General features: G+C 40.8%; 1 protein-coding gene across 3 annotated transcripts; it reads left to right on the forward strand.

Annotated features, from left to right (window-relative positions):
* Nucleotides 1-480: 480 nt before the first annotated feature.
* pex5 (peroxisomal biogenesis factor 5) lies at nt 481-18,118 on the forward strand. Of its 3 annotated transcripts, XM_033641119.2 has the most exons (17): nt 481-696; nt 3,257-3,413; nt 3,580-3,618; nt 3,777-3,894; nt 4,034-4,180; nt 4,400-4,484; nt 6,361-6,451; nt 6,735-6,857; nt 9,615-9,728; nt 10,104-10,187; nt 10,670-10,789; nt 11,735-11,878; nt 12,048-12,118; nt 12,658-12,879; nt 12,991-13,156; nt 13,253-13,410; nt 16,852-18,110. In XM_033641119.2, exons 2-17 carry the CDS (start codon nt 3,300-3,302, stop codon nt 17,096-17,098), a joined length of 2,043 nt encoding a protein of 680 aa, XP_033497010.1. In that variant the 5' UTR covers nt 481-696; nt 3,257-3,299; the 3' UTR covers nt 17,099-18,110. The 3 variants fall into 3 exon arrangements, with proteins under 3 accessions (XP_033497010.1, XP_033497007.1, XP_078027792.1); XM_033641116.2 differs by lacking the exon at nt 9,615-9,728 and having other exon boundaries at nt 16,852-18,118; XM_078171666.1 differs by lacking the exons at nt 6,735-6,857; nt 9,615-9,728 and having other exon boundaries at nt 16,852-18,118.
* The last annotated feature ends 528 nt before the right edge of the window (nt 18,119-18,646 follow it).

An 18,646-nucleotide genomic window follows, 5' to 3' on the forward strand; every position in this document is an offset into this window, starting at 1 on the left:
TCTACATAAAGAGGGCAATGAGGGTCCGTCAGGATGATCTTTGCCCTCTTGGTAGCTCTAACTAGTTAAACATGATCAAGATCTCTAAAGTCAGTGTCAATGATCATCTGACAAAGTTTTAAAATCTTTCCTAGCCTGTTTTAATTTGCCATGCTAAGGAGGCCAAACCAGCAGATGGTGGCAAATGTTAAAACTGACTCAATAAAACATTTTTAAAATCAGTCTGTCCACATTAAAACCCCTCAGCCTCCTAAATAAAAAGAATCTCTGATTGGTCTGTACAAAAAATGTTAAAATTAAACATTGTATATTGAATTGTATTCCTCTTTGTTTTTCACCTGTAAACTACACTCCTGAGTTAGTGGACTTTGATTTCCTGCGTAATATGGATTATACGTAAAACCTCTACGCTTCACGAGGCTCTTTTTTTAAAACCCTGACGTCTTCTTACGTAAAACCGTTTGAGAATACGAAACCGTCGTACCGTTCCGAGGCACTCCAACCGATCGGTGAGGGGTTTTGTGGGTCATGGAGGAGGAAGGTAAATAAGAGAGAAGGGCTACTAACACACAGCGGCTGTTTTCTGACGGTTACCGAGAGGTTTGACACTGCGGCAGCTTCTGTGTGCGGTACGGTTGGAAAGGACAAACCGGAGAGGAGGGACTGTCGGTTGGGCTCCAGCAGCAGCTGTCTGCGGTGAGATGAACATCACGCTACCCGTCTATTCATGCCTCTGTGGCTGCATACAACAGCAATCATCTCCGCACTGGCCCTACTGTAGCTAGCTAGTACCGTTAGCTAACGCTAGCTACATATGCTATTGTTGGAGACAAAACGGGTCGTTAATTATTTAAATCTTCTGTGTTTGAGTTTCTACTTAATGAGCAGCATGTCGGCAGCATTAGAGGAGACACATTAAGTGATGTTTATTAAGCTAATGTTGCTGTGTGTGACTGAAGCCACAGTTAGCATCGGGCAACACCATGCTATCAGTGTACACAGTTTAACTGGATTGACACATGACAGCACCTGAATGCCTCTGCGGCGTTCAAGTGAACATTTCTCCTTAAATTACTATCACATTAAGGATAAAATAAATGTGAATGAACAGGACAAAACACACCTTCTGTCACAGTTAATGCACCCTGCAGGTTTGTGGTATGTAACGGTGAAGTGAGCAAGTACACAGGTGTCACAATGTCCTACCTGTGTGTTGTGTGTGTGTGTGTGTGTGTGTGTGTGTGTGTGTGTATTAATATCTTTGTCTAATCCTCTTAATTTAACCCTAATCATCACACAGTGCAGCAGCTCTGTGAGTCAGGAGGAATAAAATCGTCTTAAATCTACAACCTGGACTGTGAGAGGGATGGACAGTCCACCTGTAGAGTGGACTCTGTTGTGTAATATTGTCTGCAGTATTTTCAGGTGAACGCTGCTGCTGAAATATGGTAGAGTGGAGCAGACAGGGAATTAAATTTCTATTCCTGACCGTTCATTATGGAAATTGTAACCATTACGTATCCCTCCAGGGGGGATAGAGAAGTTGAGTAGGCCAGCGTGTGTAACAATTTGTCAGCTGCTCATCCTGGATGTAGGTCAGTAAGATGAGCTTCCTCTTGGACCACATATTGTTTGACTGAATCATCGTCATTAGGATTTTTCTTTTGGAGTTGTTTTGCATCTGGAGGATCAGGTGAGTGACCACCAAAATGATGAGGACCAAACAGAGCTTAACAGATATCATAGTAATGATGTGATACCAGGGGTCTCATTTGTAAACATGCGTACGCACAAAATAAGGCCTGAAAGAGGTGTGCGCAACCTCCCACAGGAAAGTTGCAATCAATAAAAACAGACTTCATGACAGAAATTTTGACCCATGCTTACAAACATTTTGGAGACAGGAAATTGGCGATGCAGATGGATTATTGTCAAATAGATTTTGGCGCACACTTTTTGGCTTTTGTCCCTAGGTTCATTTTTTATAAATGAGGCTCCAGGTCTGGTAACATTTAAGTTACTCTACTAAGTGCAGTCATGATACTGAAATTTATAACTTTGATATTACACCTTGAAAAGTATCGGTATTCAATACCTTTTTTCACGAGGGAAAATTTTGACATTGAGGACATCCAAGTAACATTTTTTATCAAAGAAAAATGTAACAAGGCTACGTCATGACAACGACTTTTCTTTTCTTTGACAATGCTAACACAGATACCAAAATATTAGGTAATTTGTTCACTACCTTACTTGGAGATACAAAAAGGTGTTTCTGCAAAACCCTGTATTTCAAGTCAAAATTGTAGAAGAAAGGTCTCAACAAAAGTTTACTAGAACTTTGCCTATAAAAATAGTGTGCACATGGCAGTATTTCTATTTAAATTAGGAAATATCTCCTCAAAAAATAAGATAGACCAAGATAAGATTTGACTTGTTACTTTTTACAATTTACTGTTATAGACATATTTAGTGGCTTAAAACCAAAGAAGTATTTATGTTTAATACTGAGCTCTGTATGATATTCTTTGTAATCTGTGATTTTGGTCATAACGTTATGGTGATGAGAAAAAGACAACATTTCAAGCTATATCAGATTGACAGATAAATCATCTATCTATCTGATACAGCTTTAAATGTCGTCTTTTTCTTATTGCAAAGGCTGAATTTCACTTTAAAGCTAAAACTCTGTGAACATACTTGACTAGCTGAGTGAAATATGCAGTGACTGCCTCTGCCTGCCGGGCCATCATATCCACATTATTAATGGTTCACTCTCTGCCAGGAAATGACACGGAAAACAGCAGATGGAGCTTGAATTTGGTTATGTGACTTGAGACTATCTGTGCAGTGGACACGTTGGACGTGTTGAGTTATATAAAGTAGGCAAAAGTCACTCAAAGTCTTGTATCTTGCATTATGTTTTGGACTTCAGATTTTTCTCAAGATGAAAAACAAAATCTTTTATGTTGATGGGGGTAATTCCACAGAGGTGACTTCATCTGTGCGGAATGCTTTGTATAATTTGTAGCGGAGGGCCTGAACTGCTGTCATCCTAATTTGAGAGTTAAAACTATTACTGTACAGTTTCTCACAGTTATCACACTGTTGTATGATCATGTGCTGTACTTTACGTTGACTGTGAATGGTCCAAAATAAATATGATTCAATTAACTTTCTCACACCCAGACTGAATTTTGTGCGAATTGTCTGACACACACATATTGAATAACTCATCTGTTCCTTCTCTTCCCAGTTCTCAGGTGGTCTGATTGGGTTTGCCTCATCCTTGTGTTGCCATGGCGATGCGGGAGTTGGTGGAGGCAGAATGCGGGGGAGCCAATCCCCTCATGAAATTGACCGGTCATATGACCAAAGAAGGGGGGGCATGGCGGCATCGCTCAACACCTACAGTGAGTAATTTGTACATAGCCATTAGTTGTTGAAATGGCTGAATCTATCAGCAAAATAATTTCCTCCAAAGTGCAGATATTTCACTCTCATAATGACACTGCCGTTTGACAACAGGCATGGCATTAGTTGGGTTGTTACCTCATTTTTTCCTCCTTGTTTTCTCAGATTCCCCCGACTCCCATTGAAATTGCAACTGAAGAAGAGGTCAGCACTTTTATTCCTTTCCATGTTCAGCATATTGTTTTGACTGTAATACTGTATAATGTTCTCCACTCTGAAGCAATTTCATGTGTGTGCATACTGATTGCAGTTTATTAATATAGTCTCTAAAATGTAGAATATTGTTTTTATTTTTGCTGCAGCTGGTGAATGAGTTCCTTCAGGCGCCCCCTCGTCCCCCACACACGTTTGACATGGGTCAGCTGTTGGAGGAAATGCAACAGATTGACCAGCAGAGCTACAGACAAGCTCCACAGAGAGGTACACTTAATTATCATCTTTCTTGTATATTTTAAATACCAATTTCAGGTGTTTTCCTCTAGTGTTTGCATGGCTGAAGCTTAGGTCTGTGCGCAAACTGTTGCCAGCATTTTAAGTACCGCATATTTCCATGTCATAGCTCCAGACGTGGCAGCGTTGGCCCTCTCCGGCGACTGGACAGCTGAGTTCCTCTCAGGTCCTGAAGCTGCCTCCGCACCGGGGCTCATTGCTCTTGGTGATGCAGCAGATGCTGATTGGACAAAAGAATTTATCGCTGAGGCTGCAGGTAGGTTGAGTTTCTCATAGTTTCTTCTTTTTTTTCACCATCCTGTGAAAGCTTTGCTTAATGAGCACTTTATCATTCTGGAGTCATTATCAGTCTGTCACATGTCAGACATTTTAACTGACATACTTGCCTTGGATAAATCCTTTGATTTTTGCACCGTATGTACTTTTTACAGTGTGCCTATCAGCTGTGTTTTCTCCTTTTCTTTCTCTGCTCCAGATCCGGGACGCTGGGCAGAGGAGTATCTGGAGCAGTCGGAGGAGAAGTTGTGGCTGGGAGACCTGGGAGACAAAGAGAACGAATGGTTAGACCGGGGGATGGGGGACGTGGAAAGAGAAAAGTTTTCAGAAGAAAAATTGCTTATATAAAAAGCCTACATTAGGCAAACTCCAATAAATGTAGAACAAATGCAAGACTGAAAAAGAATAGGAGGACAGGTAGACAAAGGATAGCATGCCTGAAACCTTGACAATGTTCTTGTCTACTTGTTGAGAATCTGTTGAATTTTAATTTTTCAGACTTTTAAACTTGTCTAGTCTGTATTTTGATGTTGAGCTCACCCAAAGAAAAGACCTATTAAATGACAGAAGTGTCTGAATAGTAAATGAAAGCTGGTGTAAAGAATATCAGCCTTAAACTGTCTAATCATCAGCATGGTGCGCTGACCTCAACAATGCAGAGTACAGCCTTCAGCCTGAAATTATTTGTTCCAGCCTTCATATTTATAATAAAGCAGCTCATTCCAGTCTTATAAGTCTGTACACTGTAATATTAATTAATTTAAGTTGGGTTTTATGAGGCACTCATCCATAGTCAGTGTATTAAATTTAGGGTGTTTTCACATATAGTCCTTTTGAAACAAACTGAAGGTAGTCCCCTTAAAGTGGACCAAAAGTGGACCAACAGAAAAGCAGTGTCAGTTCATTTGAAAGAGGACTTGGTTCTCTTCCTGGTCAACTTCAGCTCTGATGTGGCCTCAATCCGCTCTCTGTTCACACTAGTTAAGCCTTGCCATAATAGCTTATCATAGGGCTTAGAAGGTTATTCGCTGATGCTGATCCTTTCTCTAGAGCACAAACTTCTTGTGTTTATTTGAATTTTAGCCTTTATATGACATTGACGTGCAGTATCTTCCATGGACCAAACTACCCCTCGTCCTGCGTCTTTGCAAGCTTTACAGGCCAATGTGGTTTCGTCTGTTTTTTCAAGCTTCCCAATGCAACAGCATATGATCTAGAGAGCTAAATACAATGGCAAAGAGCAAAGTCAACCTGGAGCGCTTTGTGTTCACAAGGCACGGGTTGAGGGAATTGCACTGCAGACTTGAAGCGAAGCAAATTCAGACCACCTCATAAGTGTTAACATGTGTAAAAAATGCTGAGTCAGCTCTCTGAGTCTGTTTAGAGGGCTGTAAAGGACCAAGCGTGAAAACACCTTAAGTAGATATCCATCAGCACACCCCTAGTTTGGTGAAGTGGCAGAAGTGCTGACACGGTTGCTAAACAATGTACAGCTATGGACGGGGGCAGCGACAAAACGTATTTTGGCCACCATAAAATAACTCCCATCTAAGAAAATCTGTAACAGTTTGAGCACTATATTGAGAGTATTTTCATTTCTTTACATTTGCGTCAGACAGCCCGTACCATTGGAGAAGCATTTAATGGCTTCAGTTTCCCATTTGCGCTCTCTTCAGTGCCACAAGACTCCATTGCTAAAACAGTAATTTTAACACGGAAGCTGCTAGAAGCTACCGCTGCCTGAATCTGTTAGATAGTCTGTGTTATTGTGTGACCTTGATGAATCTGAACTAACCCTTTGAACACCAAAGTCAAATAAAAACACAAATAACAGATCGAGGCAGTGGTAGACTAGGAGCTCTTGTGTTCAGCACTGTTAAATCAATGTTTTCCTCGATGGAGTCTGGCTTTTAAGAGAGCGATATAACAGCTCCCTTTCCTTTTTAGAAATCGCTGACAGCAAGGTTAAGCAGTGAAAATATACTAAATATAGTGTACATTTCAACTGATACTGACTTTATTTAGGTGGGACTTTTTTAGGTGGCTAAAATCTGGGGGGCATACCGACTGACATCTACTGTTTAGTAATATACTGACTATGGATAAGTATCCCATACAACCAGACTTCAATAGATCTGAACTATCCCTTTAATGTGACAGGACAAAGGAGTATCAGCCAGGGGAGGAGCTGAGGCAGACGGCCAATGAGCTTGTCTCAAAGGTTGATGACCCCAAGTTACAAAACACTGAGGTGAGCAGTGTGTTCATGTTCATGTCAATCATCTTCTGTCACCATATCCTTTCTCTTTTACTTTGACATTTTTATGGAGTAGTTCCTCGGGAGCAAAGTGCATTTGTTATGTCGATGACTTGAGTTTCACTGTAGTTTTTCATGGTTATTGCTTTTAGTTTGGAAAGAAAGTTATTAGTTTAGAAAGAAACTAGCTGTGCATTAGTGTTAATCTGACCAATTAGTAATGGTATTGGTAAAATGTTTTGTTTGCTGTCATTTTTTTTTTTTCGTTGGTGTGTAGTTCCTGCGATTCATTAGGCAGATTGGCGAGGGCAGTGTGACAGTGGAGAGCAAAACAGACAAACAGCTCACAGATAAAGCTCAGGCCGAGGAGGCTCAGAACTGGGCCTCCAACCTCAACCAGGTACGAGTCACTGCCCACTGAGGAGGGGATGGTTGCAACGGGGGGAAACACACTGGGGGAGGCACACTGGTTCAGTTTTGCAGAGTATAGACCATGCCTTGTGACTCATCACCCCAGTATCTGATGCACAGTAACATTTTCCACTAATGTAACCAGAAGCAGCCGCTACACTCCCTGTAATATGAAGCTCCAGGCTGCGCAGCATTGCAGCATTGGAATTTGTTCAGCAATGAGAGGAGCCCTATGACTATCTGCTTCTGTTCTCATGCATTTGGTTTTTAATGCCTGCAATCAAGCTGTGGTTATTCCCACCTTGACTCAATTTCCCTTCAGTTCTTGATTTTATTGGGGTTGTAAGTAATTACTTTGGCCGGATTCACGGCAGGCAAAAAAAGGCTGATGCAGGATTTTGGATTTTAACTAGACTTTCCTCTGAAATGGCAACACTACAGAAGCCCATATCTGCCAAGAAAAGAAAAATGATTAAAAGTTAGATATGAAAAAAATACAAATACTCCCAGTATATCAGAATTATGACATAATAAGTCAAGATTATGAGATAGTAAAAAGGCAAATATTGGCTTATTATTTTTATGCCTCCGTGTTGGCAGAGGCTTTATGTTTTTGGGTTGTCCGTATGTACGTACATATGTCCGAACATCTGTCCCATGCTTGTTAACACAATATCTTAAAAATGCCTCAAGGGAATTCCTTCAAATTTAGCACAAAGTCCACTTGGACTCAACGATGAACTGATTAGAATTTTCGTGGTCAAGAGTCAAAGATCAAGGTCACTCTAACCTTACATCCATCTCATTCTTGTGAGTGCGATATCTCAAGAACAGTTGGAGGGAATTTCTTTGAATTTGGCACAAACGTCCACTTGGACTGAAGAATAAACTGATTACAATTTTGTGGTCGAAGGTTTAAGGTCAAGGTCAGTGTGACCTTGTCTGTCTAATTCTTGTGAATGTGATATCTCAAGAACAGCTTCAGGGGATTTCTTCAAATTCGGCACAAATGTTAACTTGGACTCACCAACCAACTAATTGGATTTCAGTGGTCAAAGGTCAAGGTCAGTGTGGCCTTGCATCTGTCTTATTCTCATGAGCAAGATATCTCAAGAACACCTTGAGGGAATTTCTTTTAATTTGACACAAACGTCCACTTGGACTGAAGAATAAACTGATTAGAATTCTGTGGTCGAAGGTTAAAGATCAAGGTCAGTGTGACCGCACAAAACATGTTTTTGGCCCTAACTCAAGAATTCATATGACAAAACTTCACACAAATGTCTAACAGGATAAAATAATAAAATGATCACATATTATATCCAGGAGGTCAAAGGTCAGCTTCACTGTGACGTCATAATTTTCCACATAAAACACTTTTCTGGCCACTACTCAACGTCATATTTCAGGAACAGAAGGGGAGACCTTTGGTCAGATACTGCATTGGTGACACTAACTTGGGCGTCTACCTTGAAACTGTACTGATTGTACAGACCTTCTGTGCTGTTGGGGGGAAAATGTGTGAAGTGTGTGAAGCATCCATGTTTTCACAGACATGGATGTAAACTGTAAGAGAAACTTGACTGGTGCACGGAGGCGGTAATTCTAGTTTAATTCTGTTTAAAGAAAATTAGCCTTGTATATCGATTACTTAATGTTATTTCTCTAAAACAGTATAAAATTTTGAGATTGTAAAGTTTTGACATAAGTAGTCAGAATTGTGACTTACCGTCTCATCATTTTGATTTACCAGTACTTTTATTTTATCATGCCTAACTTTTCGTCTCTTTCTTTTTTCTTATCTTTGCGGACATGGGCATCCGTATTATACTCTGCATGTGCAGCTTTCAATCCTGTTTATGATGAAGATTTGTTCACCATGGCTCCTCTGTATGGAGCCCCCCAAGTCCCGAAAGGTGACATTTTTTATCTTGTGCACACAAGATAGTTAATATGTTTCCACATGATAAAACATTTCACCTTTCAGGACTTCAGGGGCAACATACCATTGTGTTTAAAGTGGAAATAGACAAGTTTTTTGCTTTAACTTGTCATTTTGATGTAAATATTGATTGCATAATGTAATAGCTATCAGACAGTGACACCATCTGCGTTTAAATGGGTTCTCAATAAGCCTTGCTTTCACTATGCAGTTCTGTGTGCCTACGGGAACAATCTCCTGGAAAAATTAAGGCTCAGTTTACAGCATAAAGGAAGTACGTTATACATTGCACGACCAAAGCAGGAGCAGGATGGTGCTTTTGTTTTTCTTGGTAGCTATCAGGAGTTGTTCCCACTTACCAAAAGTATCAGTGTAAGGTCTTTGCAGTTGTTATCCCCAGTAGTGGAAATGGCTGACAGTGGAACAACCAAAGTATCTGTGGAAACTGTGGTAGTTGCACAGCTCTGATGATAGCGGAAAGCAATCTTGTTGTCTTTGTGACAGCAGCGCCAACAGCAATACCACTTGAAAATGCTAGGGAGGGAAAAGTTGTCTGTTTCCACTTTAATTGCTCTCTAACTGTGACATGTACTTTCCCATTTTTTGACCTTCCCTTTTAACTCTCGGCTTGCCATTCCCTCAATTAACCGCCATCCATCTATTCCTCCTACTACTTGAAATTACTCCTACTCCACCCACCCCTCCAAAAAATAAAAAATGAAAAAACCTCCCCACCAACTGCTCACTCCTCCTCAAAACATTGCCCCATTCCCCATCGCCACCCCTCCTCGCCTCCCACCATAGTTCCTGACGAAGACGGGGGGAGGGAGTCTTCCCTTGGAACCCCCAGAGAGGAGTGAGAAGATTGAGAAAGTTAAAGCTAAACAAGCACAGCAGTGGGCCAAGGTCGTCAGGCAGGTAGGACCTTGGTGGTCGTGGCAGCGATAGGTTTTTATTTTTAGCTACTTAAGATTTGCTTTTAGTGTCGTACTTAGAGTTTTGTCCTGCACATAGACGGCAAGATACAATCAGTATTTAATTATTTTGTTGCTGGCAAGTGATTTTTCTAGCTGATTTACAAAGTAGGAATTTATTAGGAGGAACTGTAAGAAAGCAGTAGGTGGAAACTAGCTCTTACTGTGGTGTTTCTTCTTTCATCTCCTTTCCATCACTTCCCTCTATATTTTTCCTCCTTTAATGTCCCCATCCTCAGCTTTAATAACAATTCATCATAGCCAGCATGTGCTGACTTGAATCAGCCACTGTCAGCATTACTCTTCATTGCTCTTCAAGGTGTCAGTGGACTCGGCTGAAGCCTGGGTAGATGAGTTCGCCACATCTGGGCCGGATTTCCAGCAAGCTAAAGCTGCAGTGGAGGTGAGACAAGATTCAATGACAATTTAAACTCTGAAAACAAATGAATGAATGGAAGAACTTTATTTATATAGCATCTTTCATGCACAGAATGCAGCACAAAGTACTTTATAATTCAGCGGCAGAGACAAACAGCAAAGAATAAAACCATAAAGTTATACAACACTCATTCAAGGAGCAATGAGAAGACTAAATTAATCACTCAATGAAATAATTAATAAAACAGGAGTTATATGGTCTCTCCTTTTAGTTTTTGTTAAAAGCTAAAGTACTGGATGTTGACTGTGAGCACTGGTAACAGATTAAATCCAACTGTGTTCAAAAAACAAACCACCATTATTTTCTTTTGACTTACTTGTGCTACAAAACACCATCAATACACTTTCGTATGTCCCTTGGAAAAATCGGTCAAATATGTCCATAATACAGGATGATACATGATGTGAGGAGACTGAAATAATGATGTGTATCTGTCATTTTGTCAGAGCGATGTGGATTTCTGGGAGAAGCTGCAGCAGGAGTGGGAGGAGATGGCTAAGAGGGATGCAGAGAGCCACCCCTGGCTGTCTGACTTCGATCAGCTACTCAGCACTTCTTATGACAAGGTAGCTGACAAGCTGCTCACAGCAGGCTGAGATATACTATCTGCTTACATGTTTGAGGATTTCAGGATTTTTGCACATGCAGCTCTACAAAAAGTACATGACCTACAGCGTTACTGGTTTTCATGTAGCTGATTCTGCATGATCTGCTGTTAGAACAGTACACATGGACATATTCTCTCCACGAGTGCGTTTACATGGAAATGAATAACCTATTTATGAGTCTTGGTTATGATCATGTTTTAGATATGATGTTTACATGATCACAGAAAGATTGGGGTTTTCATGTTCCCTGTGTACATGAAACCCTTAATAACACGGTCACCAACTGCTGTAGTCTCTGATGTTTACAATAACAAACCAACAATGGGAGATGAGAGCGACGGTAAATATAAACACTGCACTGTACATTTATAACCGCTTGGCACCTTCTTCTCTGCTCTTCTTCTCCGCCAACACCTGTCTGCTTTCAATGCACCCACCGTCTCTTTCTCTCTTGACCACTCACTCTGTACTGAACTAATTCTCAAAGCAGCTACACTGCTCTCCACACGGCGCCAGCCTGTCACTGTTACTACCACCATGTAGAGCACGGGAGCAGTTGACGGCGATAGACAGCCTCCTCATTACCGAAAGACAAAATTCCATTTCTTCGTCCCTCCAGACGTGAGACACTACCTCTGCCATCATTGTTTGTATTTCGGTTACACCTCTTGGCTTAAGCTGTGGCCACGCAGGTTGTTGGCGGCACTCAATAACTGGGATAGGGTGTATACATGCAGCAGTATCCCAGTTTCTTTTGGAGTACTCCAGCTTGGATATTTGGGTTTCTAAAAACGGAATATGGTGTTTACCTGCTCAAACACATAAACAGGAATGTCCAAAAATCTGACCTTGAATATATCCAGTCAGTAACAAACTCCATGACCTCCTTGTGTTGGCCAATAGGGGTATCAATTTGAAGAGGAAAACCCCTACTTATCCCACCCGGACCCTTTGTCAGAGGGAGTGAAGAGGATGGAGGCAGGGGACATCCCTGGTGCTGTGCGGTTCTTTGAAAGTGCTGTACAGAGAGAACCAGACAACCAGCTGGTGAGTGTCCTACAGCCTGCAGCCTCATTTCAGACATTATTTGATCAGCCTCTTATTAATTAACGTTTTCAAAATTGTCCTCGCTTTTAATTGTGCTCATGTTTGTGTCCCCACAGAAGGCAGCTGTAATAATGATGTGGTGTGTTCATTTCCTCTGATTTAATTATAGGCATGGCAATATCTGGGAACCTGTCAGGCAGAGAACGAGCAAGAATTTGCCGCCATCAGCGCCCTCCGCAGGTCGGAAATCAGAAACAGATAAGCTGCATTTAGAAACAGTTGAGGCAACATATAATTAGTGTATCTGACTTTGCTGGGCTGTTACATGTTATGTTTTTTTGCAGAAATTATTGTAAATTTTATGATACTCATGTACTTGGAAATAGTTCTGATTCATCAGTTTTTTACATCTTAATAGTGAGCTCAATGAATGTAGACTCAAGCTGCTTTTCTACTTCCTCTGTTGGGTAAACATCAAAGACAAAATTCAGGTAGTTGCTTAAAAATCTGAAGAAACCTAAATGAGGAAATAGATACCATTCTGTTACCTTGTTACTATGAGTGTATTGTTATTTTGTAACTTAGGTTTTCATGTCTATAGTCACCACCACTTGTCCACTTTCAGCTGAAAACTTTTATTCAAAGTTGTTATTGTAAGATTTGACCCCTTTTAATTATTTTTTGATTTATAACATTTGCTGTCTCAACTAAATGCACATCCTTGTTCAAGGACAATAGGATGTTATTTGTTCTGACTCTCTTCATTTCTTCTTCATTAGATGTATAGAGCTGAAGAACGACAACCTGACTGCTCTGATGGCGCTGGCCGTCAGTTTCACTAACGAATCGCTGCACAGGCAGGCCTGTGAGACTCTTCGTGACTGGTTAAAGCACAATCCAAAATACCGTTCTGTGTGGGAGCAGAATGAGAGCGAACGCCAAAAGGACGGTGCCAGAGAAAGAGAGAAGGAGAGGGAGAGGTTCGGGTCACTGCTGCCAGAGTGAGTATCACATGCCAGATGATTTCAGGTTTAAAACTGAACAGATCCAGTAATTCTAAAACATTTCTCATCTTTTTTATTAACTTCTTTCTTTCTGTATTTCATGCACAGGTCTTTGTTTACTGATGTCCAGTCCCTGTTCCTGCAAGCAGCCAACTCTGACCCCGCCCAAGTCGACCCCCAGCTGCAGTGTGGTCTGGGCGTTCTCTTCAACCTCAGCGGGGAGTACGACAAGGCGGTGGACTGTTTCAGCGCCGCTCTGTCTGTCACACCACAGGTTAGTGTAGAAGCCATTGACGAGACTCCAGCTTCACACCGCATGATCTGTCTGTTTCTGAGCTCTCCCCTCTCGTTTGTCGTCTGTCTCCATCAGGACTACCTGCTGTGGAACAAACTGGGCGCCACACTCGCCAACGGAAGCCGCTCAGAGGAGGCTGTGGCCGCCTACAGGAGAGCTCTGGAGCTGCAGCCTGGTTTTGTCCGTAGTCGCTACAACTTGGGAATCAGCTGTGTCAACTTAGGAGCACACAGGTGAGGGAGAAACTCTGTGGTTTGTAGATTTGTATGTTTGAATAAGGGTGATGTGTCTGTTTTTAGCTTTAAAGGGGATGTTTTACAGATACCATGTTAACTGCTTACTGTTGCTTTAGACTGATTCCATGAATGATTTATACGCCTTTCAGACCACACCATAAACAGTGGGTAAATGTATGACACACTGTGCTGTGGCATAAAGGTGACTACACTAATTTCTGTAATGATTACAGAATCTTTACGAGGCCCAGCAAACCAGAAAAAAATGGAGGAATAGTTGTTCCAGACATGAGCTAATATAAAACTTAGTGTAAAATGGGTGAAAGGAACAATGTGTGTGTCTGATGCAAGTTGTCAGACTGAAGGTTGTTTTGATTATTTGATAAAAGGTGTAGCCGTTTTGATCAAACATTTCTTTGTATGTACTATAACATGTACAACACAAATGATTTAACAAACTCTCTTTGCTTCACTAGAAACACTGTTATGTTTGTGTTACTTAGGAATTTGACTTGATTGTGCTTTCTTGTATCTGGTATAAAAGAACCTAACAAACCCTGGTGCAATGCAATCACTTGTGCTTCCACTAGATGGCAACAGCAGTTTTGTAGAACAAACTCAGTTGCCAGTTTATTAGGTACACTTAGTTCAAAATAATGGTGTTAAATATTGAAAATGACTTGGAGAGCAGATAATTTAACTGTGTGGTTATCTTGTAGTGGTGTTGAGTTGTCTTGCGTTATACTGAGAGGTGGTGTTTGTAATATTTTGTCAACCCCATTTATATTTCAAGAGAGATGACAATCAGAGAAATGCCTTAATTTGGTTGTTTTTTTAATTTTATTATTACCATATATCACTCTAACTATTATCTTATTGGGGTCAAAATAATTGGGACAAGTTGTATTCATTTATATGATAATAATTATAATATTTATTTGCATAGCACTTATTTAAACAAAGTTACAAATTGCTTCACAACGTGCGGAGAAATAAGACAACAAAACAATACAAAGGATATGAAACACAAAACTACAAGTCAGGCATTAAAAGGGAAATCTTTCCTATAAAAATATGTTTTAAGCAATGATTTATGTGATTGCCAGCCTAATCTCCTCAGGCAGTGAATTCCAGAGCCTTGGGCTTTGATGGCAAAAGCCTGGTCACCTCTAGTTACCAGCCTTGATCTAGGAACGACTAGTGAGAGTAGGCTTGAGGATCTCAGATCACGACTTGGAGCATAGGTAGTCAGAAGCTCAGCTCTATTATTCTGAAGTTAAACTGGTAACCAGCGGAGGAAGGCAAGAATAGGGGTGATATGTGACCTAGGATTTGTCTCAGTTAAAATATGAGCTGTAGCATTCTGCACTAGTTGAAGCCGAACTACTGAAGATTTACTGAGGTACAGTACAGGCCAAAAGTTTGGACACACCTTCTCATTCAATGCGTTTTCTTTATTTTCATGACTATTTACATTGTAGATTCTCACTGAAGGCATCAAAACTATGAATGAACACGTGGAGTTATGTACTTAACAAAAAAAGGTGAAATAACTGAAAACATGTTTTATATTCTAGTTTCTTCAAAATAGCCACCCTTTGCTCTGATTACTGCTTTGCACACTCTTGGCATTCTCTCCATGAGCTTCAAGAGGTAGTCACCTGAAATGGTTTTCCAACAGTCTTGAAGGAGTTCCCAGAGGTGTTTAGCACTTGTTGGCCCCTTTGCCTTCACTCTGCGGTCCAGCTCACCCCAAACCATCTCGATTGGGTTCAGGTCCGGTGACTGTGGAGGCCAGGTCATCTGCCGCAGCACTCCATCACTCTCCTTCTTGGTCAAATAGCCCTTACACAGCCTGGAGGTGTGTTTGGGGTCATTGTCGTGTTGAAAAATAAATGATCGTCCAACTAAACACAAACCGGATGGGATGGCATGTTGCTGCAGGATGCTGTGGTAGCCATGCTGGTTCAGTGTGCCTTCAATTTTGAATAAATCCCCAACAGTGTCACCAGCAAAACAACCCCACACCATCACACCTCCTCCTCCATGCTTCACAGTGGGAACCAGGCATGTGGAATCCATCCGTTCACCTTTTCTGCGTCTCACAAAGACACGGCGGTTGGAACCAAAGATCTCAAATTTGGACTCATCAGACCAAAGCACAGATTTCCACTGGTCTAATGTCCATTCCTTGTGTTTCTTGGCCCAAACAAATCTCTTCTGCTTGTTGCCTCTCCTTAGCAGTGGTTTCCTAGCAGCTATTTGACCATGAAGGCCTGATTCGCGCAGTCTCCTCTTAACAGTTGTTCTAGAGATGGGTCTGCTGCTAGAACTCTGTGGCATTCATCTGGTCTCTGATCTGAGCTGCTGTTAACTTGCAATTTCTGAGGCTGGTGACTCGGATGAACTTATCCTCAGAAGCAGAGGTGACTCTTGGTCTTCCTTTCCTGGGTCGGTCCTCATGTGTGCCAGTTTGGTTGTAGCGCTTGATGGTTTTTGCGACTCCACTTGGGGACACATTTAAAGTTTTTGCAATTTTCCGGACTGACTGACCTTCATTTCTTAAAGTAATGATGGCCACTGGTTTTTCTTTAGTTAGCTGATTGGTTCTTGCCATAATATGAATTTTAACAGTTGTCCAATAGGGCTGTCGGCTGTGTATTAACCTGACTTCTGCACAACACAACTGATGGTCCCAACCCCATTGATAAAGCAAGAAATTCCACTAATTAACCCTGATAAGGCACACCTGTGAAGTGGAAACCATTTCAGGTGACTACCTCTTGAAGCTCATGGAGAGAATGCCAAGAGTGTGCAAAGCAGTAATCAGAGCAAAGGGTGGCTATTTTGAAGAAACTAGAATATAAAACATGTTTTCAGTTATTTCACCTTTTTTTGTTAAGTACATAAATCCACGTGTTCATTCATAGTTTTGATGCCTTCAGTGAGAATCTACAATGTAAATAGTCATGAAAATAAAGAAAACGCATTGAATGAGAAGGTGTGTCCAAACTTTTGGCCTGTACTGTATGTAAACACTGAGGTGTGAATAGTCAAGGTGCAAGAATTTATGTCAATTAAAGGAATACGTCACCCCACAAATCACCATTTGTGTATCAGTTACTCACCCTGTGTTATGTTGAATTCATAAAGAAAACTTTCTCACATGCCTCCATCGAACAGAGAATGAGAAACTGAGAAAATTCTTCATGAATTGAAGTCATAAACGTCTGTGACTTAAAAATACCAAAACAATATCATAACATCAGTTTATAATATATCAGCTCATTATAAACTCACAGCTCATGCAGTATAATCCAAGTCTCATTTATTCAGTCATAAATAAATTGTCATTTGGGGAGTGAAGTATTCCTTGAACCTCTGGCTAAAATCAAGTGGTGCTCATCTTGTCGTGTTTTCTCACACCTTTATCCTCAGAGAGGCAGTGGAGCACTTCCTTGAAGCTCTGTCTCTACAACTCCAAGCCGCCGGGGACGGAGCGAGAGCTGCAAGGGGGCCTGGAGGTGCCGCAGCCACCATGATGTCCGACAACATCTGGTCCACTCTGCGTATGGCTCTGAGCATGATGGGAGAGAGTTCTCTGTACGCTGCTGCTGACCGCCGGGACTTGGACACGTTGCTGGCTCATTTCTGCCAGCGAGAGGTGGACGGTGGGACTGAATGAAGGCCAGCCAGGGGAGGGCATATTGAGTGTGAATGTGTTTTGCTGAGAGGTAAATGTTTGGGTGACTGAATGAAGCGGAGAGGAATCAGAGCGGTAACGGTTACAGAGAAACGGAGGAGGAAGACACTGTGAATTATCCACCATTCTACGGACATCATCTTGTGCGCTTGAATGACTTCTGTCAAATGATTTCAGTATTAGTCTCGACCTGGAAGACGTAGCCGGCAGCAGTACAGTCATGGCACTGTATTTGACATGTTCGACAGTCCTCACATTTCCTCTCACACTGTTGATCTGGAGACCTGGGTTCAATAAAATGTCACTTTTGTTGTTGATTTGAAATTTGTTCTCAATGAAGAAAGTAAAAGATGATGAATGATGATGGATGCAATGTGGACGGTTACCATGACACTCAATGCCCTCACAGTTTTAACAGCAGGTTGTAGGCTGAGCTGTATACTCTCTATGGTTATGTAGATTAAAGGTACAATATTGCTGCGACATTGAAAAGAGTACTGCTTTTTTATCAGAGGTGCTCACAAGAGAAGGAATGGGCCAGTCCAGAGTACAAACACTAATCAGAAGTGCTGAAGCGGCCTGTTTTCCTTTTTTTATACTTTATTTAATTTTTTAGTTATCAGTTATCAGCCAGGATGATGAACTGACAACCAGCGGGACTGTTACTGTTATGATGAGGTGTGTATGTGTGTGTGTCTACAGTACGTGTGTGTGTGAGTGCATGTGTTTTGGGTCGGGTGGGGGATATTAATCGTTCATCTGATGATAAGATCATATAATTGTAATACCATTGAGAATTATAATTATATTCTCTGGACTCCTCCCTTCTCTTGCTCTTTTTCATATCGCTCTTGTAAAACAATTTGCTTTGTTGTAAAATAATGCTATATGCCATATTGTGTATTGTAACATAATTGTTGCACTATGATTGTGTTCAGGCTAGTTGTATCCTGACTGCAATGTTTAATATAATATTCAGCAATAAAGCTTTGATTCCAAACATCTGTTGATGGATTTTTATTTTCTGAATCAATGAAATGCATGGCTGATATTAAAAAGTATGGAGAGCTATATATAATAAGTATTCATAGCACTGTTTTAATTGTAGCTCTAAAGTTTTAAGAATAAAGATAAGCAATCTGCTTAAATTCAGTCTTTTAGTTAGTATGTCAATTTTTATACGGAGCTTTGAAGGTGCCACCAGATAATTTTTAGAGTTTAGTTGGAAAAAGTACATTTTCAAAAATTATTTTAGCTCCTGTTGCTACTCTGTTGGCTGGAGAGAGACATCTTGAAACTTAAGTGGACATGAAATGTCAACTGTACATCTAGAAAGCATAAATTGTGATATTAAACATGGTATACAGATAAGTAAATTGAATAAGAAGTCAAATTCAAATGCCTTTTCCATTTTGAAGACAGAATACGGGAGCAGAATTATGAATGGCAATTTGATTTAGTTTTTAGTTATATTAATTTGCATTATTAATGTATAATTTCAATGCAAATGTAATTTATCAGTTTTATGTT

Source organism: Epinephelus lanceolatus, chromosome 10 (assembly GCF_041903045.1).
Source record: "Epinephelus lanceolatus isolate andai-2023 chromosome 10, ASM4190304v1, whole genome shotgun sequence".
Classification (NCBI taxonomy): Eukaryota; Metazoa; Chordata; class Actinopteri; order Perciformes; family Serranidae; genus Epinephelus; species Epinephelus lanceolatus.

Bases quoted from the DNA above. Each gene is read 5' to 3' on its own strand.
- pex5 (XM_033641119.2), top strand. From the start codon at position 3,300: ATGGCGATGCGGGAGTTGGTGGAGGCAGAATGCGGGGGAGCCAATCCC. The intron at 3,619-3,776 runs GTCAGCACTTTT...TTTTTGCTGCAG, and splicing joins AAATTGCAACTGAAGAAGAG to CTGGTGAATGAGTTCCTTCA. The intron at 9,729-10,103 runs GTAGGACCTTGG...TTGCTCTTCAAG, and splicing joins GGGCCAAGGTCGTCAGGCAG to GTGTCAGTGGACTCGGCTGA.